Source organism: Chlorocebus sabaeus, chromosome 9 (assembly GCF_047675955.1).
Source record: "Chlorocebus sabaeus isolate Y175 chromosome 9, mChlSab1.0.hap1, whole genome shotgun sequence".
In the NCBI taxonomy this organism is placed as follows: domain Eukaryota; kingdom Metazoa; phylum Chordata; class Mammalia; order Primates; family Cercopithecidae; genus Chlorocebus; species Chlorocebus sabaeus.
In genome coordinates, this window is record NC_132912.1 from 109,484,252 (window position 1) to 109,510,526 (window position 26,275).

General features: G+C 39.9%; 1 protein-coding gene across 4 annotated transcripts in view; it reads right to left on the minus strand.

Annotated features, from left to right (window-relative positions):
- SORCS1 (sortilin related VPS10 domain containing receptor 1) overlaps window positions 1-26,275 on the minus strand; it is a 588,551-nt gene that overhangs the window by 114,148 nt on the left and 448,128 nt on the right. For all 4 annotated transcript variants that reach the window (XM_038009546.2, XM_073019317.1, XM_007964053.3 and 1 more), the window contains exons 7-10: window positions 23,544-23,662; window positions 20,884-20,973; window positions 13,510-13,689; window positions 2,456-2,602 (exon numbers count right to left, since the gene is read on the minus strand). In XM_038009546.2, the coding sequence (XP_037865474.1) occupies window positions 2,456-2,602; window positions 13,510-13,689; window positions 20,884-20,973; window positions 23,544-23,662 (536 nt within the window). The remainder of the gene's footprint in view (window positions 1-2,455; window positions 2,603-13,509; window positions 13,690-20,883; window positions 20,974-23,543; window positions 23,663-26,275) is intronic.

A 26,275-nucleotide genomic window follows, 5' to 3' on the forward strand; every position in this document is an offset into this window, starting at 1 on the left:
GATCACATGAGGTCTCATTGGTCATGATAAAGTATTTTTACTTATTCTACATGTATTAGAAGTCATTAGAAGGTTTAAGGAAAGAAGCGATATGATCTGATTTTTCAAAAGTTCAAGTTGATACCATTTACACACAATTTTAAAAAACAGCAATCTACTATACAGGAAAATAAAGTGGATCATTGGTTGTGCTGGGCTGAGAGTGTGGGTTCTAACTGCAAAGAGGCACAAAGAGGTATTTTTTAGGGCAACAGAAACGTTCTGTCTTGATTGTAGTAATGGTTATATGGGTATATACATCTGTCAAAATTCATTGAACTATACTCTTAAAATTGCAGGTATGTGTATTTTACCTCAAAATAAAGTTGATTTTTTAAAAAATGGTCCCATTGGCTGCTGTCTAGAGAAGGGATTGCCAAGTAAAAGTGGGAGGACCAGTTAGAAGCCTGTCACTGTGGATCAGGTGAGCAACGATGCTGGCTTGGATTGGGGCAGTCCCAGTGGTGATAGGGAAATAAGTTGATACTACATTTATATTTTGGAAGTACAACAATAAGAGTTTCTGACACTGGGTTAGGGGTGAAGCAGGGAATACCTTGCTAAGTGCTTAAAAGCCATTTTTAGTGGTTCATTTATGATGCCAGAGTCCCCAGGCAAGCCCATTTAGGTGACATGGTTAATTCTCTCTCATAATTCTCTCTCATAGGCGTTTAATCTCCAAATTGTGGAGTAGAGACCAGCTTAAGGAACTGGCATATCCCCCGCATCTTTGGTTAAGCAGCACTATGCTCCAACTTGCTATAGCTGAACTAGGAAGGTGATCCTGTTTTTTTAAAATGCCACTGCACTGTGCCTTGCATAGAATAGGTATTCAATAATAGTTGCTACATTTACTTACTCTGTCACTGCCATTACTATAACAACTGGCCTTTTCCCCCTGTAAGTTGCCAGTAATAAGGATAGAAGCTGAGTGGGAAGCTGAATTTTAGACTGCTTCCCTGATGCACAGTGACAACTGTGATATTCTCTGCAACTAATAAGGTCAAGCTATGGCTGCTGGCATCTTCTCAACTAGGAGGGTGACCCGCCTACAGCTGTGAGAGATGAACCTGCAGAGTGACTGTCCAGACTTTACGGGATGGAAGGAAGCAAGTTGAGTGCAGATAACATCAAAGTCAGAACTGCATGAAGAGTGTGAACAACTATATACGTGTAATTCATACACACACACACCCATCCCCTACAAGCCCTTCTTACTCAGATGAAGTGGTCCTCCCTCTAGGCTTACACAATCATCTCTCCTTTTTCTAAATTTAGACACAACTTCTGAAGTGTTTTACAGACACTGATAGTATTAATAATGTTTGCAATTTGCAATTTGTCTCTTCCTCACCTCCTTCTGTATTCACTCAGTACTTATCTGTGTGTCAAAATTGGGGCAGGCATCAGAGCTACTAAGAGGAACGAGATGTGACTCTGTAGTCTTCCATTTATTAATCTAGTCACATTCAAGTAGCCAAGTAGACTGCAAACTCCTTGAAAGCAAGATTCATCTTTGATCCTCCTTTTGGATGCCATCATATATCAAATATATAAATAAATTCATACGAATCTATACACTGCCCAAATGTAAGGCAACTAAAAGGAAGCCATACTTTAAAGTAGGGGTCAGCAAACCCTTGTAAAGGGTCAGGTAATAAATATCAGGCTTTTTTCGTGATACAGAAAATAAATACATTAGCCTTTGCTCACCAAACAGTCTCTCTCATGACTACTCAATTCTGCCTTTGTAGAGTGAAAGCAGCCATCAACAATATGTGAATGAATAAGCATGACTGTGTTCTAATAAAACCCTATTTAGAAAAACAAGTGGTGGGCCATATTTTTCCCACAGGCTATAGTTTGCCAACTTCAGCTTTACAGAATAAGACAAAAATGAACAGAACATATTGTAAAGAATACCAATAAGGGTATAAATCAGTGGTTCTTACCTTTTTTGAGTCATAAACTCCTCTGAAAATATGATTAAACATCTCCACAGGAAAATACACCTACACGACTCTGCATTCAGTTCATCAACTCTACAGCTGAATTTATGTATCATTAGTTCTGTAACAGGTTACTCATGAGCAAGTAGGTTGTTCGGGGTATATCATCACCAGGGATAGAAACTGTCATATTCTCCCTCAAACTACCATTTGAGGCCCTCATCAGAACTTGGGCAGAAACCAAGGATCCTGGAAGAGCACAAGAAACTGCCCATGTTCTCCTATCTCTCTGGCACATCACACTAGGCAGTGCTGTGAGTTTTCTATACCCTTTGCCTTCACGCCCCTCCCCACTCCCTTTTGTTCATGAACTGAGCAAAACTCCCAGAACTATCCTCATCCTCTGTTAAATATCCATTTCTGTCCCTCTACTGTGTGAGGCATTCTGCTTCAATATGAAGACTCACCAGCAAGCAGTGCACGGGGTCCCCCCTTAGATCCGTGTCCGGTGCCTGCAGCAAACGCCAGTCTCTGCCTTTGTTGTATGTGATGAAAGTCTTCACTTGGTTGTCAATCTTCTTGTTAGCCAAGAACATTCCCTTTATCCCTGCTACCTGGGAAAAATTGACATGGCTGAAAAATACATCAATTTGAGAAGCGATATATTTGTTTACTTAAAAAAAAAAGAAGGCTGTCAAAGTCAGCTGAGAGCACTTATCTTGGAGGAAAGAAAAGTTAACGATGGGGGAAGGAGGTGACACTCAAGGTATAATGACTTCCCAGGCTACTGGACAAACAACAACAGATTGGTGATCCTTATCATATGGGGGTCACAATAAGAGTTTGATAGCGGCTTCTTATTACCCCTAACATAGGCTGACAGGAGCCTGCAGTTGCCAAGAGATAAATTCGCATGGTTTCAGCTCTGTTGCTTGGTAAGTAATAACAAATAATTGGGGTTACTTTTATTGTATGCTAGCGTAGCACCCAGAGTCTCAAATACTTGATCTCACTTAATCCTTAAAACAGTCCTCCTTGGTATCATTTATTCTATTTCACAGATGAAGAAAGCTCAGGTTCATCCAAATAAAGTGACTTGCCTAAGGTCACACTGCCCAAAGGAACACAGTAAGTATCAGACTCAGGATTATCAACTCACAACTCTGTGGCTTCACAGCTTATGCTCTTAATGCCTACCTCAATTATCAAGCTATCTGCAGGCTAGGGCAATTGAAAGAGGTCAGTTAAAGCTCCTGATCCAATTACTGTTGCTTTATTTCTGTGTAAGATCTCTCTGTTAAGCCACCAGAATGCACTGAATATAAGAGGACAGCTTTTAAATTTAAATAAATGGTGGTTTTCCTAAATCATCAAATACTCCCTACTTTGTTTTTATAATACCGCTGTTCTCAGCCTAAACAGATGCTCTTAATTATTTGCCTCTGAAACTGATTGTCTCTTCTCTTCTATATGTTAGGCAAGAAGTAATCATTAATAAGTTGTCAAAATCTTGCAAAAGCAAATAATTGTGCATTATATTTTTCTTGTGTTTTGGAGTTTATCGAACACATTCATGCACATTTTACCCTGCTTGCAATTGTAACAACCCAGGAGAACAGGAGGGCAGTGAGGAAAAGGACTGAAACATGTTGAGTAATGCATTCCAATGCTGCATGTACATTACCTCATTTAATCGTCAGAATAACCATGGAATAATTATCATTAGCCACATTTTGAGGATGAGGAAATAGACACTTTGACTTGGTGGCTTTCTGGAACACACCTAGGGAGTAAGTGAGCAGGTAACAAGCATATTTAAGCCTACTTAACTTGGGCCCTTTACAACATGAAAAATTTTTAAGCAGAATAGTGAGGCAATAGCTGTCACCTCTTCAGACCTCACCAAACGCCAAGCACTACGTCCAGTAAATTTATTTATAAAACCTCTAATACTCACTACAAACCTGCACCTGCAGCTTTTACCCCAATTCTACAGATGAAGGAACTGAGATCACACAAAGTTGAGATTCACACCCAAATCTGCCTGACTTCAAATACAGCTTGAATCTGTCAATTCTAAGAGGTTGGGTTTCAATCAATAGAAGACACACATTTTTCCTTTGCTTTTGACAGTCAGACCTCATTAGTGTGTACCCGCTGATCTGGCATCTGCGATAATTTACAGTTGGGCCACATTTGTACTCTTTTGAAACAACAAGTATGTTAAACAATTAAATGGTATAAATGAGTTGTGGAGAGGAATACTTTGAACTATTACACTCAGGAAACACGGTGCATTCTGGGCAATCAATAGCAGCCAGAACAATTTCTTGTGCATTGTCTAACCTCAACAAATGTGGAAGGCAAAAACTCCAGGAGCACTCTACCTCCCAACAGCAGTGTGTTAATTACAAATAATATTTAGTAATTCACTGCACCAGCTCCGCAAGGGCTGCCCACCAGGGAACTCCATATTGGTTTTGCATATGTTCAAGAAGCTGTTACATACTTAAATATGAATATACTGCCAGTTCTTTAAAAAATTAAATTACGTAAATCACAATTTCACAAAGTCATACTGGTCTTTCCTCTATGCCATTCCCAGGAATGAGAAATGACCCTGTCTTAGCCATACAACACTCAAGAGGGTGACAATAAGTGCAGAAGGAATAAAAATGTTACCTATTCCAGTAGTTTCATTGCCCATTTTCCTTCCTGCCCTCTCCCTCTTCTGGCAAGGGTGCCAGTGCAGGGTTATGCATGTTTGGGAGCTGGTTCATTTGATTTGCAGAAGTGGCGACTTTATTGGCCTCCAACTGCTTGGCATTATCAAATGCCACTTGAGCAAAGAGCTGTGCTTTGTAATTCATCTCTGGCAGCTTGGCCTTCAGGTTTATCTTGAGGAATAAAAACTTGGCAAAGTAAAGGGAATGTGTATCAACACAGAATAGAGCTGGAGAGGGTCTGCTTATCGCTTATTTTCCTCTTGCAGCCAAGGCACTTTATCCATTTAAGGTAGGATTTTTTTGTTTTGTTGTTTTCTTTTGCTGCTTTGGCCTGGTCTGCAAAGGTAGTCAACTCTAGTCTTAGGTTTTTGTGCTATTCACTGTTCCTTTCACTCTGAGCTTGAGAAATCCATCTTTCTGTGTGTCTCACGGAAACCCCTAGGCATGCATGAGCCACTTTCTTCCAGTGCTCTATTCTAAAGTCTCATCCTATGTTTCCTGGAACCTCTATCCTCTCACTGTAGGACTTCGGATATCAAGGGGACTAATACCAAGCATGAGTGCCCCAAATGTGGAATGTGCGAGGGTGTACACATGTGTACCTGCCTATGCATGTAGTATATGTCTCTCTCTCTGTGAGTGTAAGGTCTGAGCTTCCACTGAGGATGAGGGGGCATGTTTATGTTTCTAGATAACCTCTCTGTATCCACACTGCATGCATATTTATGGAATAGAGTGGAGCTGAGGGATGGGGTACGGTGGGGTAATGCAGTATTTCCTACGGAAGCCATGTCTTCCCATAGACACAGAATTTCTGATGACAAAACTCCCATGGGAATGGTACATCCCACTGTTGGAAGTCTGTCCTCCTTTGGGAAAAGAATTGTTGCCTTTACTACTTGTCTGAATTCTGCATAAAGATCTTTAAGAATTCTGAGTGTGCTGGAAAGCTACTTTAGTCTTTGCTTCTCATATAGAGAAATGTGCTACCAGATATCTCAAAAGTAATTAATAGTTATTTCTTATTATTTAAGTCAAGATATCATTTTAATTAGACTTTAAATGTGAAGTGTTACAGCTCAAACCTTAAGTCTAACACAAAGTACATTGGTGCATTTCCTGTTGCCAACATGATGGTCTTAGAACACTTTCTTCCCTTCTCTTATCTGACTCTCTTTGTTCACAAAGTCTACACCCAACTCCCTTGGACAACCTCCTGATGTGCCTCTACCTATTCATCCCTCAAGATTCAGCTCATAAACCTTTTCCAGAAACCAGAATCTCTTTTCATCCTGATTATCCCGACACTTCTTCTCTGTTCTTTAATTTGTCTCTCATACAGATGGTTCCTGTATCTTGGCTGTCAACAACTGTGGGATCTTCCTATGGGACTCAATCTTCCCGTAAACATCTCTAGTACTCATTATACTCTTTATCATATATTAATTCCAATTTTTTCATCCCCTGTGACTTCTCACATTATGGTCTCCTACTCTAATACAACCTTCAGATTGTCATTCACTCCACCAAGCTACTCTTTAAAATTAATAATAGTAAAGTAACTTTATACAAAGAACGCTGTTTTTTTTTTTTTATTTTATTTGTTTGTTTGAAACAGAGTCTCTCCCTGGCACCTAAGCTGGAGAGCAGTGGTGTGACCACAGCTCACTGCAGCCACAACCTCCTGGGCTCAAGCGATCCCCCCACCTCAGCCTTCCAAGTAGCTGGGACAACAGTTGCACACCACCATGCCCAGTTAATTTTGGGGGTTTTGTTTGTTTTGTTTTGTTTTGGGTAGAGACAGGGTTTTATCACATTGCCCAGGCTGGTGTCAAACTCCTGGGCTTAAGCAAGCCACCTGCGTCGGCCTCCCAAAGTGCTGAGATTACAGGTGTGAGCCACCGCGCCAGCCCCTGTCTTTGTTCCTACTGAAATAGGCAGTGAGAGTTCTGCATTAGAAGGTATGACACCCAAGCCTCTGGTAACCACGACATGGGAGAAGATGTGAGGAGGAGAAACGGGGAGTGACTACTAATGGTTGTGGAGCTTCTGTACTGGACGATGAAAATGGCCTAAAATTGTGGTGGTGGCCGCACAGCTTTGTGAACATACTAGAAACCATTGGATTTTACATTTTAAGTAGATAAATTGTATGATATGTGAATTATATTTTAATAAAGCTGTTTGGGAGGAAAGATATCACAATAATGGCAACCCAAATTTATTGATCATTAAATTTCAGGTTCCAGAGGTTGAACATCCCTAATCTAAAAATCCAAAATGCTCCAAAACTTAGAATGTTTTAGCACTGACATGATGCCGTAAGTGAAACATTCTACACCTAATCATATGTGATGGATCACAGGCAAAACACAATCAAAACTCTAAAGAAAAGAAAAATATTTAAGGTGATGAATAATCTCAAGTACATTAATATGTTATTTACTAATTATATAAATTACATTATTATATATACCTTGAAAATGTGTGCCTATTATGTACCAATAAAAAATAAAAAATAAATTTCTAGAATACAAAAAACTGTTTCATGCGCAAAATTATTAAACATATTATTTAAAATTAACTTCAGGCTATGTGATAAGGTATGTATGAAACATAAATTAATCCTGTGTGTATACTTGGGTCCCAGTTCCAATATATCTCATTAGATATATGTGAATATTACAAAATCCAAAAATACCTAAAATCTGAAACCCTATTGGTCCCAAGCATTTCAGATAAGGTATCCTCAACCTGTACATGAAAGGCTTTGCAAACAGGAACTTGTGAATATCTGCATGCATTAGAGTTCATATTATCCTCATTTACAGATGAGAAAACTGAAGTTCAGATGTGGCTAATCACTTGCCTAAGGTCATCCCCCTGGAGAATCTTAGATCTGGACTCCGAGTCAGTCTGTCTAACTACAGAGTCTATCTACACCCTTAGGCCTGTGGCTGTGCTGTCTCTTCGAGCTTCTCCTTTTATCCTAGAGTGGCCTGAGAGAAATATCGCATCAGAATGTTCTACTCAAATAAATTGTAGTTTATTCAGTCATTAGTACATTTACTCTAGTCATTCAGTAAATATTTTCTGAGCATCTACTAGGTATCATACGATCTTCTAGGCACTTGCAGATATAATACGTAGAATATCTCAACAACTACATTTTTTGAGAGTTAGAATGTGCTAGGGGCTGGGAATTTCTTTGGTGACTTAAAGAAAAAAACACAGGTATCTCCCTTGTTTTTTAGGTTTACTTTCTGGATGGTTCTGTCCTGTTCTTATGGGAATCAGGAATCTTCCCATAAACATCTCTAGTATTCTTTATACTCTATATCATAAATTAATTCAAAGGAACTCATGTATTTGTGTAAGAAAACCCTTTGTAAGCTCCATGCAGAGGCTAAGTTGGGAAGACTCCTGTGCAGGTGTTTTTGCTTATTTCTGCCTTGAATGCTGACTAAAAGATGAATGCTACCACCCTCTCAGTCTCAGATTTAAATTACAAATCCTAAGTGCCAAAATTTGAAAAAAAAATATTAAAAAGATGAAACAACAACTGTGGCAAGAAAGAGAACACATTCATGGCCACAATTTCTTTGGGCTTTGTGGATGGGATATTTTTCTCTTCTCAAGAGAGGATAGCAGGAAGGGGAAACATGAGGACAGGGGTGCCTTCACAATCAGGGAAACCATTGGCCAAGAAAAACCTAAATGTTCTTTCCTTCTCTGTTGCCCCAACCAAAGAACACTCTCTTCCTCAAACAGCACTCTCCTCCTCAAGAGACAGTAGCCTGAAATAATAGTACATTCTTTTATTTTATTATTATTATTATTATTATTATTATTATTTTTTTTTTTTTTTTTTGAGGAGGAGTCTCGCTCTGTCGCCCAGGCTGGCACTATCTCGGCTCACTGGAACCTCCACCTCAAGGGTTCAAGTGATTCTCCTGCCTCAGCCTCCCAAGTAGCTGGGACTTCACCACACTCGGCTAATTTCTGTATTTTTAGTAGAGACAGGGTTTCGCCATGTTGACCAGGCTGGTCTCAAACTCTTAGCCTCCGGTGATCCTTCTGCCTCCGCCTCCTAAAGTGCTGGGATTACAGGCGTGAGCCACTGTACCTGGCCAATAGTACATTCAACATCCTGTAATAAATAGATCTTCAATAGGAGAGTATTTTTCTTCCCTACGTCCTAACCTAGATTGTAAGAGGCAGTCTTTCTCCAAGAAATCAAGGTGTATGCTATATTATCATAACCGTTGAGTTTTCTCTTTTAAAGAGAGGATACTCATGATGTACAGAAGACACTGTGTGTAACAGAACATGCCCTGGTCACTGGCTGTTCTTCATGACACCCACCAGGGCTCACTCATGTATGCACACATTCTTGCGTATTCTGAATCTGTCAGCCAAGTGGCTTCACTCCCAACACAACCCTTTGCACTCAGCTGGGGTGAACTGTCATTGTCTATTAAGCCAAAGTGCTCTTCATCATCATTAATTAATATTCCCTTCCCAAAGGAGAGAAGGTGTCATCCAAACCTGTCAGACTCCCTCTCATCATCCACACTACACAAATACATCAGGCATCACTCTTCTCAGATACACTCAGCACATTTCTTTTGCTCTGGCCACCATCAGACATGCAGCCTTCCGTTCCCCAACCCACACGATGCCACTGGAACATTCATTCTATTCAGGTGTGATGGAGTTTTAGGACACTTGTTTCCAGGCTTTGCTTACACAAATACATCCACCCGACAAGACTGCGAGCCATGTGTCAATACGGCCTGAACTTAGCTGTAACTCAGCACTTGGTACTAAAGGCGCTGCATAGATAGGTCTCAGGCATTCAAACTTCTGATTCTCTTTACATTGACTTCCATCATTTTCTTCTTCCAGTCTTCTGTGTTCAACTGGTATGCAAAGTCTAACTCTATTTACCCTGCCCTTCTATGTTCTTCAGTCTTAATGCTATCACTCCTTCACAACCAAATACGAGCCTAGATGCGGATCCTTCAGGGAAAACATGACAGTCTATAGTTGAGAGTTTGCACACTCTAGGGTTTAGGTCCTAACTCTGCCACTTACCATCTTTGGGGGCTTGCAAAAGTTGCTGTATTCTCTCTACCTGCATTTACTTATATTTGAAGTGAAAGTGCCAACAGTTCCTACATCATAAAGTTAATGTATGCATTGAATGAGATCGATATGGAAGGTTTTTTACACCATGCCTGGCACAAAGTGGCCCAAAATATTAGACATTATTAATATCAACAAAATCCATTTCTAGTATTTTTGCTCTGAGGCCAACTTTCTTGTCTCTTATTTCTTGGCTTTCTTGAATGGAGTCCAATTCACACTGATGGAAAATTCTGGCATTTCAATAACTAAACCATATAAGGCTGTACCCCCAACACTTTGTCTCTAGCATTTCTCTCTCTCATTCCATATACACACATAGTTCTAGGGTAGAGAACACAGAATCTGTATCCAGGTTCCAACGTATGTGCAAACAAAATGCTTAATTTTAATGAGCACAGTGCTTCCTTCTGCATTTTTTACAAAGACCCATCAGCAGTGCACATCCGTGACGCACAGACCCATCTACATGTTTATACATTATACAGTTCACTTCTGCTAAAATAGCCTGAAGAGCTCACAAATGCAGGAATAGCACATATTGGCATGCAAAAGCAAACAAAGAACAAAGGCCATCCTCAGTTACCCCAAATGTGAGCAGACATGCACTCCATGTATGCTGTCTCTGTAACCCCCACCTCGTGTGTTGCTCATCTTTGCTCCTTAGTAATTCATTTATGGATTTTCTTACTTCTCATTTATCTCTAAGCTCTCATCATTCATTACAATTCTATTGGGAAATTCATGCTGGATGGCTTTCAGCTTCCTGCTAGCCAGAACAATCAGATTTAAGGGAACATTTGTGCCAGGCTCCGTGTCAGCCAATATTCTTTCTATCTAGGTAATCAGCAGATACGGCACTGCCGTTCTGATCACATCAATTTCAATTCAAGTTGCCGTGAACTGTCAGGCTAATAAAACAAAGACTCCTCTCTCCCAGCCCCAGGATGCAGAGCACCTTTACACAATACAGTCATACCACTGCTCAAAATGATGATAATAAGAGCCAGCAGTTTCCCTACAGATAGTCAACTGCAAAACAGGCACAAAGGGGAAGCACAAGATTAACAAAGCAATGTTTGGCATGTCCAGAGGTCGCCTTGTTTCCTCTTTTCATTCCATACCTGTTACTGATGTTTGAATTCAGAAAACTAGTCATGAAAAGAGTTGCAAATAACAAGACATTGCAAAGTCATTCCTGTCTAAACTTGTCATTTTTTCGTCATCAAGGGACCAATTAAAATGGTTTTTATTTCTGGCAGGAAACAAAATTTATCCAGAGAATCAATTCCATATTGACTCAGAAAGAGGGAAGAGGATAATCAGGAAGGGGAAGATGAAACCTGAAAGTCAGAACATGTTTTTGGGAGATCAAGGATAGAATGAGGGCCAGGAAAGAAAACTGGGTGATTAAGCTTGGGCAGGTGCTTTGACTTCATGCCAGTGAATGCTCAGAGCATGCTCAGTGTTGAGTCAAGGCAAGAAAATGCGTGACATTTCAACAAAACACACTTCAAGTTAAAATGTTTATAGTCTATTGTTTATAGTCTATTTATCAATGAAAAAGAAATGTGGTAATTTACACTTGTTTATAAGAAGACAACTACTGTAATCCCAGCACTTTGGGAGGCCAAGGCAGGCGGATCACAAGGTCAGGAGTTTGAGACCAGCCTGGCCAATATGGTGAAACCCTGTCTCTACTAAAAATACAAAAATTAGCTGGGCGTGGTGGTGGGAGTCTCAGCTACTCAGGAGGCTGAGGCAGGAGAATAGCTTGAACCCAGGAGGCAGAGGTTGCAGTGAGCCTAGATCGTGTCACTGTACTCCAGCCTGGGTGACAGAGCGAGACTCCATATCAAAAGAAAAAAAAAAGAAAGACAACTACTTGATATGAAGAATGTCATATGGCTGCACTAATTGCAATATGTGAAGATGTAGGAATCCGAAATAATAAAAATGTTTTGGGCATTTAAATAACGTGGGTAGATGTTAAGGCTATGAGAGTAGAACACTGCAGTGGTGCTTGAACACACTGGAACATAATATTAATGATGCTATCTATAATTTGTTGAGCATTATTGTATTTTAAGCACTGTGCTCCATGCTTTGAAAGGATTAATTCATTTAATCCTTAGAAAAATCACATCTAGTAGGTATCATATTTATCTCCATATTTTAAGCAAGGAAACTGTGGCTCAGAAGTTACTGGATTTGTCTCAAGAATACATACAAGTGGCATTGCTAGGATTTAAGCTTAGGCAACCTAAATCCAAAATCTGTACTCTAAATTAAATTTTATTCAACATGAAGTTGAAACTAAATCATCACAATATGTAAATTTCTTCTAGAATACAGTTTGAGGTTGTCATACATGATACTGTATTTATCTGAAACATGGGCAGAAGAAGAAGTGGAAAAACTTGTGAAAGAATGAAAAAGTTTGTAGTAGAATTTTCTAAACATATACATATAAACTAGACCCTATGCTAGTCTGCCATAATTTCTATTACAAATACCTGGGCTCTAACTTTGGCATACAGTTTACTAATATGCTTTTATACATACCTAAAAGTTTAGATACTAGAAAAAAATCACTAAGAACCTCTGAAGGAGGAGGAAGATAGAACACATTGAAAGGGATTACAATGACAGGTTAAAATTTCTTAAGTGAAGTTAGTTTCTTTCATACTAGATATATCTTTACTTCTTAGACAAACAACCTCTTGACTCACTGTGCTTATTCTTGACTAAATGATAGTGTCATTATGACTGTACATATCTGAATCCATTTTAGATTTTTTTTCAGATAGAATATAGGTATATTGTTGCATTTCCCAAATTCTGAATGTTTTCAAATGGCTTATTATAACCTATTATAAATCTTTCGTAGTGCATGATAAGATTGACGAATGGATAAAATCCATCCCAAGGCAGCAGTTTTCTTTCTAGCTAACTGTGCCTTCAATGGCAATTAAAGCATTGGTATGTATCATGAAAGCTAACCAATCCAACATACATGATTTTCTTTTGAATCTTAGCCATCTTGAGAAAGAAAGAGTCTGCTAAGCTCTATTCTTGTTGTAGTAGCTGTTTATTTTATTTTTCTGGATTTAGGAGACAGACACCTGCTAATCTTATCTCACTCTGTGGCCCTGTGAGAAAAAGGCCATTAGCCGAGAGAGCTTATTTAACCAGAAAGGTCTTCAAGTCCAAATGAAGCGTCTTCTGACTGGATGCAGGAGACCTGATCCCCTTCATTCTTTCTTCTGAGAGACAAGGGAGTGCCATCCACCATCCCTTTACTCACGGCCCTGTCTGCCTTTCAAAACTATGCCCAAACATTGCATGCAGGCCACTCTCGTCAAACCCTGTAATTGGCTGCCTCCCCAGACATTCTGCAAGCCCGCTAAGCCTTCATGTCCTGTGGAGTTTGTCAAAAAAGAATCTCTCCCAGAATCCCTCCCAGAGATGTTCTGTGGATTGCAAATTAACTAATAAAAATGTTCTGCAAATCTCTCCATTTCCCAAGAGAAATGAGGCCACATAAGGAACTGTATTAAAATGACCAGGAAAAGAGTCCATGCGGGGCTTCCATCAGCCAGCTGGGCATTGCTGTGGCTTAGGACCACATATGCCTCGTGACATACCTCATAGAGGTCGATCATGATGTTGCCCTCAGGGCCTCTGCTGCTCTGGACATTCTCCAAGGCCAGGGTGAAGTAGACACCACGTGTGTCTGAGATGTAGAGGTTGTACGTGTCATTCTGGTTCCATTCTTGGACCGCTGCGAACACCTGATTCTCATCGGTGCTGATAACATGCATGTCCTGTGAAAAGACACAAGGTCGTGAAGAGGGAAGAAGAGTTTTACACGTTAACCTGGCAGGCATCCAAAGAGTGTGGCATCAAATGAGGAATACCAGAATGAGTACTTTAATAGAAGGTAGCTTCCTTTTGCATATATAAGAAATAATAATTAGTTAAGCATTAATCATATATTTCCTTTGTCACTTGTGGGGTTAGGCAATAAAGTCATTAAAAAATAGGATGGAGGGATGTTTGATAGATCAGTTTTAAATGCCTCATTACATAATTTGAAAAATGCTTTCTTAAATATGTATGATTTGGAGAATCAAGCATCCTGATATTTTTGCCAAGCACAAATATGATACTTGCTCAGAAGGCATATATGGGGCAGACATGAGGAAAAGCTGGAGGGACAGAGAGAAAATAGACAAACCCTGCATCTCTCAGCGTGGCTCATGGACCAGAAGCAAGGACATCACCTGTAAGCTTGTTAAACACATAGAACATTGGGCCTCACCTGGTGAATCGAAATCTGCATTTTAATAAGATTGCTAAATAATTACCATGCATATTAAAGTTTGAAAAGCACTGCCCTAAGGTTCAGCAACCCCCAGCCAGTCTCCTCTACCCTCAGCCCTAAGAAAATATTCACCAGAGAAACCCAAAGTACTAATCCTCATGTTAATATGTTCAAAGACTGAGCTGCTTATCAAAACCTAAACTGAGAGGTTCTGCAGGAATCCTCCAGTGAAAAAGGGCAAAAGATAGTCTGCATAACTGACGATGTTTTCAGACCCTGGTGGTCCTGGAAGACAGAATTAAAGCAAAGGTAGCATGGAGGCAGTGAGCAAATGCCCCCGGGGTGGGAATTTCAAATTCTTTTTCCCCCTTTCCTAACTCTAGAGAAGAACAATGGAAGCTATCACAGTCCGAAGCTTGCTGACTCAGACCAAAGCCTGCTTTCTTCTTTAGGGGATGTCTGTTAATATGTTCTTGGCTGCATTTTACCCTTTGCCCAAGACAGTAGACATAAAACAACTTCCAAAAACCAAAAATTAAAGCTAAGTAACCAAAACAAAACAAAGGAAAACAAAGATTGCATATAACCACAAAGGTAGAAGAACAACGTAGAACAATTCTTGTTTTTGGCATTGCTTAGTACTCTAATCTTTCCAGATGCACCATACTCTATTTTTGAAAAGCTTTAGGAGATCTGGCAATCTTCCTGTTAACAATTCCAGTGTGGGGAAATTCTACCTAACTACTAACCTAAATTTCTCATTGTCATATATGCCCATGTTCTCAATTAAGCAGCATTTCAGCTCTGACTCTGCTCTAGACGTTTAGGCACAAGATTCCCTCTCCTCTTTACCCTTTATCACAGTAAACTCGATCCCAGAGGGAGAAGTCCATATCCAAAGAGCTTTATATTCCTCACCTCTACTCAGGCTCAATATGACATACTCGAGTTTGGTAACATTTTTGTAGAAAGAACCGCAAGTGGAGAGGCCAAAAAATGAATCCTGCCCATTAATTTAATGTGTGCTTCTATCCACTGAATGTCTGTTTACATTTCTCCTGGTAATTACAGCTCTCTCTAGGTATCTGCAGGGGGATTGGTTCCATGACTGTCCTCAGATACCAAAATCCACAGAAGTTGACATTTCTTATATAAAGTGGTATAAGATTTGCATGTAATCTATGCACATCCTCCTGTACACTTTAAATCATCCCTGGATTACTTACAATACCTAATACGATGTAAAGGCTATGTAAACAGTTGTATCATTTATTTAATTCGTATTACTTTTTATTATATATTTTTTAATATTTTCAATCTGATGCAGAACCTGAGGAGATGCAGGTCCAACTGCACGGATTGATGTTTTTTGAAAATCAGCCACATTCCTCTCAGGTATATTTCTATATTTCATCTAAACTTTTTTCTGCTTTCTTCTACCAGCAGCACAACAAATGAGCTTTTAGAACTGGCATTCAGAATATTCCATTTCTCTGGCAACAGCAACTGAATAGGTGATGGGCAGGTGACCCACATAAAGTCAATATGACATGTTTCTAGAATGACTGTGGAGTCATTAGGGAGAGACAAAATTAGTATCTCACTATTGGTTTGTAAGCAGTAAGAATAAAAGAGAAAATTCCACATCTGCTAGAGACATATCTTGGAGGTAAAGGATGAAACCAATCCTTACGAAAACAGGGTCAGAGGATGGAGAGAGATGGCCCAATCCTGTGACATTTTTTGATCCCTAAATGTGGACATTTAAGCAGCTGATCCCACTGCCAGACTTTTCAGTTAAAGAAGACAGTCTAGCAAAGTGACTGAAGAATGGACTTTCGAGTAAAACTACCTGAGTTCAGATCTTGGCTGTATAACTTAGCCACGTGAACTTGGACACTCTGTGTCTTATAATTTCAACCTGCAAAATAGAGACAAGGATAGTAGGTTCCCCATGGAGTGGTGAGGATGAAATCCATTAATAAGTGTTAAGCACTTCTAATAGTGTCTGGCACTTAGCATATGCTCTAGGTATGTTAGATACTCTCAGTTAAGTGAGCCCTTACATCCCTTTCGTTGATTAATCCAGGTTCATTTGGCCTTTCTGTTTACTGCAAATACTCAAGTCCTAACTACATATACAAGAGGAAGTGGTTCACCCAAGTGTCTTTGTTGTTGTTTAAAATAAAATTTAAAATTCTTTGAACAGGGAGAAGCTACACCCAAGTGTTTGGTTTCTTTCTAACGGAGAGACTTGTCTGTGGAAATTAGCTCCAGAGCTGTTCCTGCATTGATGACCAAACCTTCCATGGCTCTCCATCCTATAGGGCAAAGACCTAAATCTTTACCTTGACATTGAGAAGCATCAAACAACTATTCCCAATTCATCTTCCCTTCCTCGTCAGTAAGATGCAGCATAATCCCTGAAGCCAAGTTAAAATATTTCAACAATAACCTGACCACATAGCTAATTCCCACTTCTGTGATTTACAGTGAATTTCTGCACCTCTGAGTTTCTCACAATAGATATTTGATTAAATAATCCTATGCTGGAAGAGTAAAGTGCATCACCTGTACCGGTCACTTCTCCCAAGCCTTTATTTTGTAGATTTGGAAAGGAAAACACAGATGCATCAAATATTGTGGTCTAGGTCACTTAGAGAACTAATCACACAATGATAACAGATTAAAATGACCATCTCTAGATATGGGCTGAGTTCCAATCCTTCCTTTGTTTCATATAATTATGTCAAACAGCCATTTTCAAATGATATTGGTCTTAAACATTTTAATTGAAAAGTTTAAAATATTTATATACCATCTTTTTTCTCCTTCCCTAAACCCTGTTTCTATTGGGAAAAATGTGCTTTTTCTCCCAATGTGGCACTTTATGTTGAATATTTAACCAAATCACAGAATTTGAGAGCAACTGTGATCTTACAGATTTTGTATTGAAGCATTTCTAAAGTCTGTTCCGTAGGACAACAATGTTGTTAGGATTTTCGAAGACTTGAAAATTCTCAAGTTTCAAGTTTAGAAAACATGAAAAATGTTTTACCACTTTAAAACGGTAAAACATTTTAATTAACGGTGAATTAAAGAGCTTTCTTGCTCATTGGACATTCTAAACCTTCAACATACCAGCGAGCTACTGTTACTCTCTAGGCAAGAAACACAGAATGGAGTTTCTTTCTTTTTTTCAGACATATTTGACCACACCGCCAAATTCTCAGGAAGGATTACTAAGGACATTTTATTCTAAGTAACACACATGAGAAAATATTGTTGTGAATCTAAGCTCCTTATTTAAAAAAAAAAAATGAAGAAAAGAGGCATTGACAAACCAGCCCAAGGTTTCAAAGCAAGTTAGTGACAGATCTGGGTCCCTAATCCAGGTCTCCTGCTGCAAATCAAGCAGCCTTCACATCACCTGCATCCTGGTCCACATCGATCTTCCACCATGGAGACAACTAGATCCATACTAATAATAATATTACCTTGCTTTTATAGAGTATCTGTCCTCCAAAATGCTCAAAGCACTTTCACATGTATTGCCTCATTTATCTCACTTGAGTAGCTCAGAATGGGTTCCGAGCAAGTTAAGGAAGACTGTCACTACGTTTGCCTGTCTGGTGGGCCACGTGCTCTTAACGGCAACGGCAATATTAAAATCTCCCTACCCCCTATCATTCTTTACTATTATATTATTAAACATTTTTTTGAGCACAGCTCAGGGTGACTATGATCTTTCAGGAGCTGATACAATGGTAGTGGGTGATTAAAGAAAATTGAGCATAAAAGTGCTGGTTTGTCTCGATTCCTTTGGTCGGCATGAAGCTTTGTTCATTTCCAGTTGCACCAGCCCTGACTCTGACAGAAGGCCATGAAATACATGCACCTTTGTCGCAGACCACTCCACCCAAGCTGGGGTTTCTTTTCAAAGGTATAATGGGATTATAATAAAGAATCTCATTGCCTTAAATAATAAACACCCACCTGGATCAAATAATACATTCATTTGCTGTACTAGCCCCTATTTTTTCTGGTAACAAGCTAAATTAATCACTGCATTCTACCCTCAGAACCCAGATGAGACTGAGTAATGGAACATGATCTTCTGGGAGAACAGGAGGAAGAAGATAGATGTAAATTCGGGTTCAAAGTAAAACGTTTTCCTTCCATGTTGGCTAGATGCCACTGGGGACAACTGTCAGCAATGATCTGTGAGATGGCTATGAACATGCAATGCAAAGTATCTGTTTCCCCAACCTCCAGCAATGACTCTACAAACGTTTCTTTGATTTTAAAGTATGATTTCTGGGGCTCATTAAGTCAATGGGATTTTCTTCTTAATGCCCCTGACAGTATATGGAATTTTGAGGAGGTGATGATCCTATGCTTTAATAACAGAAGCTATTAATTTACCTTCAAGGTAAGAAAGTATAATATAAAAAATATACTATCTTGAGAGTCAGGAGACTTGAGTTTTAGCCTCAGTTATGCTACAAATAGCATTTGATTTCAACCGAAACTTATGTCACTTAAAGAGTTTATACCTGGCTGGGCGCGGTGGCTCACACCTGTAATCCCAGCACTTTGGGAGGCTGAGGCAGGTGGATCACAAGGTCAGGAGTTCAAGACCAGCCTGATCAATATGGTGAAACCCTGTCTCTACTAAAAATACAAAAATTAGCCAGACTTGGTGGCACGCGCCTGTAGTCCCAGCTACTCGGGAGGCTGAGGCAGGAGAATCACTTGAACCCAGGAGGCAGAGGTTGCAGTGAGCCAAGATTATGCCACTGCACTCCAGCCTGGGTGACACAGCGAGATTCCGTCTCAAAACAAACAAACAAACAAACAAACAAAAAACAGTTTATTCCCAAGAGTACACATAAGATGAGGATATGGTCTCCATTTCCACACCCCTCTTGAACAGCAGCAGCATGTCATTGCATTGAGGATAATTCTTTTTTTTAAGGTGCAAATCCTGCAAGTCAACTACTTCGTTTATTAGTCAATCAAAGAAACAACAATTTATTTCAATGCTCAAGAGGAAAAGAAAAAAGAAAAACCCGGCTCTGTTGTATTTATTGAGTTAACATGTTCATTTCTCTGACAAATCTTCCTAAGAGATTATCAGGGGTAATTTGAACAACACTCAGTTTTCCTTTTACATAGTGATGTTATCCAATTCTTATCTAAGGCACAACTTCAATGTTGTAAATTCGCGTTTTATTGGGAAAAAAAGAAAAACACTTACGCCAAATCAAACAAGAACTTAAATGTATCCAGACACAGACATACATACAGTTCCAGATAATTACCACAGTCATTAATCTCTCAGCGGCTGAAAATAACAACTACAAGCATAGCTATAGTTCTTTGCAGTTAATAGTGCAACTCAATGTGTGTTATTACCTCTAATGGACTGAGGCTTACAGCCCACCTTTCACTATGTTAGGGTTAGGGAAGGGTGGTAGCCAAGAGAGAGAATTCAGTCTGGAGAAGCCAGAACAATCTGTTACCACTAGCTCTCCCGGGAGAGGAGGTCTGTTGTGCCCTTGTGTTATGCCTATTATATGACTTCCTGGGCAGCTATCTGGTGTTGGTTCAAGTCAACATACTACAAAGTCACGGATGAAAATATAAGAGAAAGAGGCATGGAAACTCAATTAAAAAAAAAAAAGTTATGTATGTTCTTTGTGCAACCCAAAGTCTTCCAAGTTGAGCTATAACTCTATTTAAACCTGCAGAGTCCCTTTCTTATAGCCACATACATCTCCCTTGCTCTAAGATTAAGGCACCATACATTTACAGTTCCTAGTCACTTCAAATACATCACAATGGCAGCAAGATCGCAAACACACAGCTCTGAGCTCCCAAGTCAGTTTGACCTCCACTAGGTGGCGCTCCATATTAACGCAGTTCTTCAGCACTTCTGGAAAGACAGCCTGGGGCTGTCAACAGTTGAGGGTCTTTAACTTTTGCTTGTCTCTGTTTTCCAAAGGGTATGCCTTTGGGAAAGTCTAAAAAATTAGCTGCGCCTCAGAACTCTAAAGACAACCAGTCACATAAGTTTACAGAGAGCTGATTGGCTGAGAGAGAAAGCAAAGGCTGGTGCCACGTCACAGCATCGCTGCTCAGTAAACAACTGATAATCAAACCAGACAGAAATGGATTGCAGCTGTTGCACTGATACATAACACATCCAAAAAATATTTTCTGTCTTGTTAGAAAACCAATACATACGGCTTGAAAATCTTTACTACTGAAAATCAAATCAATTATTAAAATTCTTATGAATGCTTCTATAGCAACAATCCCAGAAAGAGAGAGAGAAGAAAGAGAAAAAGAGAAAGTAAGATGAAAGAGAGAAAAAGAAAGAGAAAAGGAGAAAGATGAAAGAAAAGAAAGAATGAGAAAGGAAACAAAGAAAGAAAGAGAAAGAAAAGAGAAGAGAAAAGAAAAAAGAAAAAGAAAAGAGAGAGAGAGAAAGGAAGGGAGGGAGGAAATAAGAGAAGGATAATAAGAATGATCAAAAAGACAGTAGGCAGAGCAAACTTGGGAAACAGAGATGAGAGATGTAAATAAAACATGACTATGAGAGGTTGAAAGAGTCCTTGGGAAAGGGATGGAGGCTGGCTTCTGTGAATGAGAGTCAAGAGTGAAATGAAGAAAGTGATCTAGGCCATACCTTGGGCAAAGCATATTTCGGAAGCTTCATTTGGGCAAATGCATTCCTTCGGTAAGACACGTAGTAATGTGGCCGCCCTCCTGATGTCAGCTGGATCATAAAAACAAGATTGTAAGAAGCTCAAGCTATGATGACAGACACAGGTCACAGAACAGCGACCTGAATGGAAGGAGGTAGCTTCCAACACAACAAATGGCATTAATGTCTACTGCAGACACGTGTAAAGAATTGGCATTCAGTTCAAACACAACTTATAAACAGTATGTGAGCTGGTCAGAGGCCCAAACTGAGCCTACTGGACAAAAATACAATTCTTAAATTTGCACTGTGGCTCAGATGCCAGAAAACATTTTGAGTTATTTTTTTCAAATGATACTAACCTTGGGGTACACTGGCTGATTGCCATCATCAGCCCAGGTCTCTAGACCCAAGTCTATGACCCTACAAGTAGGTAGGTCCCTGTGCCATATCAGAATGAAATGGCCCAAGTCAAACAGTGGCAGAGCTGGAGGCTCACATTTCTGGGCACTGAATTCCAGTTTGATGGTGTTACACTGATGATTATGGGCACATGGCACAGACAGGAGTGCTGGCGTATCAGACACAAAACCAGGCTAGGATTGTCATCCAAATTCAACGTAGGTCTCTTCTATTTAATTTTATTTATTTATTTATTTATTTGAGATTAAGTTTCACTGCTGTTACCCAGGCTGGAGTGCAATGGCACCATCTCAGTTCACTGTAACCTTCACCTCCCAGGTTCAAGTGATTTTCCTGCCTCAGCCTCCTGAGTATCTGGGATTGATTACAAGCCCTTGCCACCACATCCGGCTATGTTTGTATTCTTTTAGTAGAGATGGAGGGTTTCACCATGTTGCCCAAGCTGGTCTCGAACTCCTGACCTCAGGTGATCGACCCACCTCCGCCTCCCAAAGTGCTGGGATTACAGGCATGAGCCACTGCGTCCAGCCTTTTTAAAATTTTTTTAAAGCTAAATCTTACTGTATTGCCCAGGGCTAGAGTGCAGTGGCACAATCATAGCTCACTGCACCCTTCAACTCCTGGGCTCAAGCAGTCCTCCCCAGGAACTGAGACTAAAAGCAGGTGCCACCACAGCCAGCTCCCCTCCAATTTTGTCCAAAGCATGCAGCTCAATGAATCCTGGTGGGTGTGAGAGAAGGCAGGAAGGGGTGTGGTCTCCAGCCCAGCATATGAGCAACCTGCCGGGCACAGTGTCAAGGGCACCACCACCAGTCTCTCTCACTCCTTTGCAGCCACCCTTAAACTCTTTAAAAGCCTGGAGTTTCAATGACAGCTGGAGTTTGCATACCCAGAAGGTCGACAAATGTGCACGTTCATCACATTAGGAATGTGACTTGGAAACTTATCATCTTCACTGTCATGTGGCCAGATCACCTCTTAGGTCTAGTGAGGGGCTACAGGATGTTCATGGGGGCATGGGTAAAGACTGTATGAAATTCCAAATGCAGAATTGATTCTCATTTGTAAGTCATACATGTGGATCACAAACTGTTATTAGAAACCAGAAAAGGTTCCTGGGAGCAGCACTGATAACCGAAATGAATTATTATAGGCAGAACCAATACGTGTAACTATTCGAATGTCCCTTGACAACTTGATGCTGAAATTGAGTATTAATTACTAATTTTCCTGAAGAATAAAGAAATGGGGTGTGTGTGTGTGTCTGTGTGAGATCACATGTGAAACATTTTAAAAGTACACAGGCCAATGGGCACTTAAACAAATGGCTTCCTCGAAGCATGTAATTAAATATTCTAAATTCCAATTTCTTGTCGAAATAAATGTAATACTGTCTAGAATGGGTCTTTATGTATAATTTTATATATACATATAAGCTATTTAGTAATTGTACCTTTGTCATTTTTAACATGGAAGGCGGTAACTGAGTTTTTAAATGCATTGTCCAAACAAGCTTAAATTTCTCCTTGAATGCTGAAAAGCAGTGCAGCATATTTGCTTCTTGTCTCTACTAACAACTCAGGAAACTTCAGCTTCTTAAACCGTTCTCTACTCTCCTGGGGGTGAAAAACCTGGCTGAATATATCTGCTCTGAAGTGTCTTTATTCTAATCACAGTTGGTGCATGACAATAAAAGCTGATTACTCACCCCCTGGCCTCTGCCTCCCACTATCTCCAGCCACCCCACAGCTTCCCTTCCCATTCCTGCTTCTCCACTTTTAAAGTGGGTATTGGGGAGGGGGCTGATTGGCTGACCCTTCCCCAGATAGAAAGAGACTGACATATTTGTTCAGTCCCTTTGATAACTGGAAGCTTCTTTGGAATGCAGGTGTGGGGGACAGATCGTACTGTGTATCATCCTAGAGACAATCTCACTCCTCTCTGTGATGCCTTCATGACCCCACATGGATAAGATCCTCCAGACACAGCCCAAAGAAACTCATTACTATTCTGTTACTATAGAAGATTCCACATTCAGTAATTATCCTTTTGTTGAAAAGATAGTGATTTTCCCCTGTCTCCCTACCTCCTTCCCTCCCTCCCTTCCTCTCTTTTTGACTCTTAATGGAGTGTAAAGCAGGCAAAAGGGACTGCAATAGGGACAGAAACAAGGAAAATAAAGGTTTCTGAGACAATCAACAGAAGTGGATTTTTCATACCTGAACAAACACATAATGATCCTGAACAATCAAAGAGTCTGGGTCAATGTAGCCTGGAAAAGGTTGATTCCTGTTGGCCTCTGTACAGTTCTGCATTCGGCAAGTTAGATAATGTGAATCTGAAAATAAATAAATAAATAAATAAATAAATAAATAAATAAATAAATAACATGGGGTTAAGGGGGATATACAGATAGAGCTTTAGAGTCAGAGTGGACATTTGCTATTTCCCTTACCATTTCCAATTCTTTTTTTTTTTTTTTCTTTCTGAGACAGAGTCTCACTCTGTCGCCCAGGCTGGAGTGCAGTGGTGCCATCTCGGCTCACTGCAAGCTCTGCCTCCCGGATTCACGCCATTCTCCTGCCTCAGCCTCTCGAGTAGCTGGGATTACAAGCTACCACCACCACGCCTGGCTAATTTTTTTGTATTTTTAGTAGAGATGGGGTTTCACTGTGTTAGCCAGGATGGTCTTGATCTCCTGACCTCGAATCCGCCCGCCTTGGCCTTCCAAAGTGCTGGGATTACAAGCATGAGTCACCGCATCCCGCCATCATTTCCAATTCTCTAAACAAGTCTCACAATCTTTGTTAAATACGTTATTGTCATTGTTATTATTATTTAAATTATTATCATTATTATTTTACTCACTTGCTCTCAATACCACCTACAACATCTCCTGGTGCTTCCATCAAGTCTTGATATCCTAGAATACTAAATTCTTGCTAATTATTTTTTTCCCTCCCAAACCCAAATGAAAATATTTTCAAAACACTGGCAATAATACTTGTGATTTCATGGTCAATTTTTTCTCATTAGTAGGTTTCACCTTCACACTTTGATCTCTGACAAACAGGAAAACACACATACATCTAATCATTCATCATCTAATGATAAAATGATGTTGTTATAAGATTCTAGGTTAAGATAAGGGTTTTTCTTTCATAATTCATTTGAAGTAAAACAGAGCTGGGCACTGTGGCTCATGCCTATAATCCCAGCACTCTGGGAGGCCAAAGCAGGCGGATCATGAGGTCTGAAGCTCACAACCAGCCTGGTCTATATGGTGAAACCCCGTTTCTACTAAAAATACAAAAATCAGCTGGGCGCGGTGGCAGGCGCCTGCAATCCCAGCTACTTGGGAAGCTGAGGCAAAAGCACCACTTGAACCCAGGGGACGGAGGTTGCAGTGGGCCAAGATCACGCCACTGCACTCCAGCCTGGATGACAGAGTAAGAGTCTGTCTCAAAACAAAAACAAAAACAAAAAAAAAACAAACAAAAAACCAAAAACAAACAAACAAAAAAAAAACGGAATTGGGAGGAGTTCCTTGAGTCAAGACTTTGCTTTTATTTTACAATTGGATCTATTGAGACCCTGGATCTCACCCGATCATCTGATGATAAATACAGTATCAGTAATGAGAACTCTTACATCAGTTTGATCTCTATTACTGGAAATATATTTTATGAAGGAGGCTATTCCTGTTTTTTGAGCACACTATCCTGGTCCTGGTCTCTATCTAATCAGATTATGTTACTCCCTTACGTAAAATGCATTTTGCCTCATTGCCTTGAGAATAAATTCAAACTCTCCACCACCCACCACGCCAACCCTCCAACCTCCCCCACTTCTCACCATGCTAATCTCTTCTTCTCTCTCTGTAATTCTTCTAATCCACCCTACTTTATGTTCAGGAAGTTGGCCAAACCTTCTACCACTTTAAAGACTCTTTATTTGTATTCCCTCTACCTAAAATGCTTCTCCCCAGGCTGTTCTCAAAGCAGGTTCTAGATTTCAGCTAGCTCACTGTTACATCTGAGGATCTTCCATGATTATTCTTTATCATGCACCATCCCATTAATTCTCTCTATGGAATTTATCACAATATAAAATTACCTTGTTATTTCTTTCTTACTGAGCCCTGCTCCCATTAGAATGTAATCTCCATAAAGACAAATGCCTTTTTTGTTTTGGTTGTTGCTGTTATTCACTGTCGTGCCCACCAGATCCTAATACTGTTGCCGGCACACAGTAGCCAATAAATGAGTATTTGTCGGAACATGCCACTTATTGAAATATATCCTTTAGAGTATAAAAAAGAAGTTATTTTAGTTGTTTTTGATGCTTAATGAGTAGGTGGGTTCGATTTTAAGATATCAGAGACTTATGTAGAAATCCACTTTTCCAAATGAAAATATCAGAAGATGATTATTTACAGGAAATTGAGGTGGGGAATAGTATGTCGAGACAGATAAGCTAGATAGAAGGATTCAGTAAAGATTTCTCTTAAGAAAACTAGGAAGGCGAAGTTGTCCAGGACCACCTTTATTTACTTAAGGAACTTGTGTGTACCTGTATTCTGCAAAGAGTGCCACTAGGGGTCGGCATGCACTCTTGCTCCCTCTGAGCAATGACTGATGGGGTTTCTGATAAACTCTCAGGAGACAATGGAGAGCCTTACACACCATCTTCCTTCACCTCGCTGCCATTTCCCAAGATGGGGATAGCTCTCAAGTGCTTTAACCTGTCTAGTCCTGGTGTGAAGCCACCTCCAAAATTAAATTAGAGTCCTCTATTCTTCCTTCCTCATCTTCTTTTTCAGGCATTCTTGTAATTTCATGTTAGAGCAGAACACAGGATCTTTTTAAAGACAGTTTCTGGGACTCATCCCTTCCCAGAACGATCCTCCCACTAGCACACAAAATCTTTACCTCACAATTTTACACTCTGC